This window comes from Morone saxatilis, unplaced genomic scaffold (assembly GCF_004916995.1).
Source record: "Morone saxatilis isolate NCDOM2014 unplaced genomic scaffold, NCSU_SB_2.0 Contig2, whole genome shotgun sequence".
Classification (NCBI taxonomy): domain Eukaryota; kingdom Metazoa; phylum Chordata; class Actinopteri; family Moronidae; genus Morone; species Morone saxatilis.
The window spans coordinates 11673272-11674460 of record NW_023339762.1 but is presented as its reverse complement, the minus strand read 5'-3'; the positions used below and the strand labels follow the sequence as shown (position 1 = coordinate 11674460).

At 42.1% G+C, this 1189-nt stretch overlaps 1 protein-coding gene across 2 annotated transcripts in view; it reads right to left on the bottom strand.

The window, feature by feature from the left end:
- Positions 1 to 1189, bottom strand: part of LOC118330493 (A disintegrin and metalloproteinase with thrombospondin motifs 20) — a 75581-nt gene that overhangs the window by 31447 nt on the left and 42945 nt on the right. For both annotated transcript variants that reach the window (XM_035665038.1, XM_035665039.1), the window contains one exon: positions 867 to 986. In XM_035665038.1, the coding sequence (XP_035520931.1) occupies positions 867 to 986 (120 nt within the window). The remainder of the gene's footprint in view (positions 1 to 866; positions 987 to 1189) is intronic.

The following is a 1189-nucleotide window of genomic DNA, read 5'->3' as shown; positions in this document are numbered from 1 at the left end:
AAATGACTATGTGTGATGTGAAAGGAGTCGCTCATAGTGAAAAACCCACTGAGAATTATCGCCTCACTCTACAGTTTCATTCAGCTCTATGAGGCATTTTAGCGCCTTTTTGTTTTTGTTTTCCAACTTACTTACTCCTACAGCTCTGATCAACCTGCTTACCAGCCGCAGCAGGTGGCTGTTTTCACTGAAAAAGATGTGATAAAGCTACTATCTGCCGTGCACAGCAATGGCAGACAGACAAAGTTAGCAACTAGCTGGTCAACATAGTGGAGTACTTTGCAGCTTTAAGTGCCAGATATTTCCCTCAGGATTTAGCGGAGACTTGATTTATAGTTCATAAATTAGCATTCATTTGTAGTCCAAATGAATGCTAATACTGCTTTGTATCTGCTGGTTGTTTAGAAAATTAGAGGTAACAGGTCAGTGTTGCGGTTACAGCTTGTTCCGCTGCCCCAAAGTGGCATGGCATATTTACTTGCATGATTCACAGTAATAATTAGCAGTTCTTTTATGTTAGCGGAAAAATATTCCAAACTGTCCAAGAGGGCCCTGCTTATTTTAAACTGCTAAATAAAATCAGAGTGAAAATAACTTTGAACTAATTCAACCCTTGTACCAAATGTGGGCGGTGAAATTTCCCTAAAACCAGTTATAATGAGCTTTGTGTTTGCATCCTGAACCTAAAATGAATGAACGTATATGACATCTGTATTCAATCCTGTGTGCTCTGTTAGTCTTTTATGAGTTTTTATTTCTTTACCCCAAGAGCAACGCACCGACTGGGACAAATAAGGGTGCCTTGAAAGTTGAACTTTTAGTTATTTTAGCAGTTTGGAGAGTGTGTGAGCAGTTATTTTTTTTACCTGACTATCTCTGGGCCTTGCCGCTGCGTTGCACTCTCTGTCGTCTACCGTGTCACCGTAGTCCCCCGACACACACCTAACAGCTCTCATCTGGTAGCCATGGCCACAGGTCACCGCACACTGAAAGGCAAAATCACACACATACATACACACACACAAACACAAAGCAGAGAGAAGCTCAGTCAACCACAAGCTATCTCAAACTCTATCTAAGTGTGTCAAGGTTGATATCTTAGACGGGGCCTCAGTCAAGGTTCAGCTCAGCAGAGCCTGGGCAAGACTCTGACATGCATACACACACACACACACACAAACACATGTGT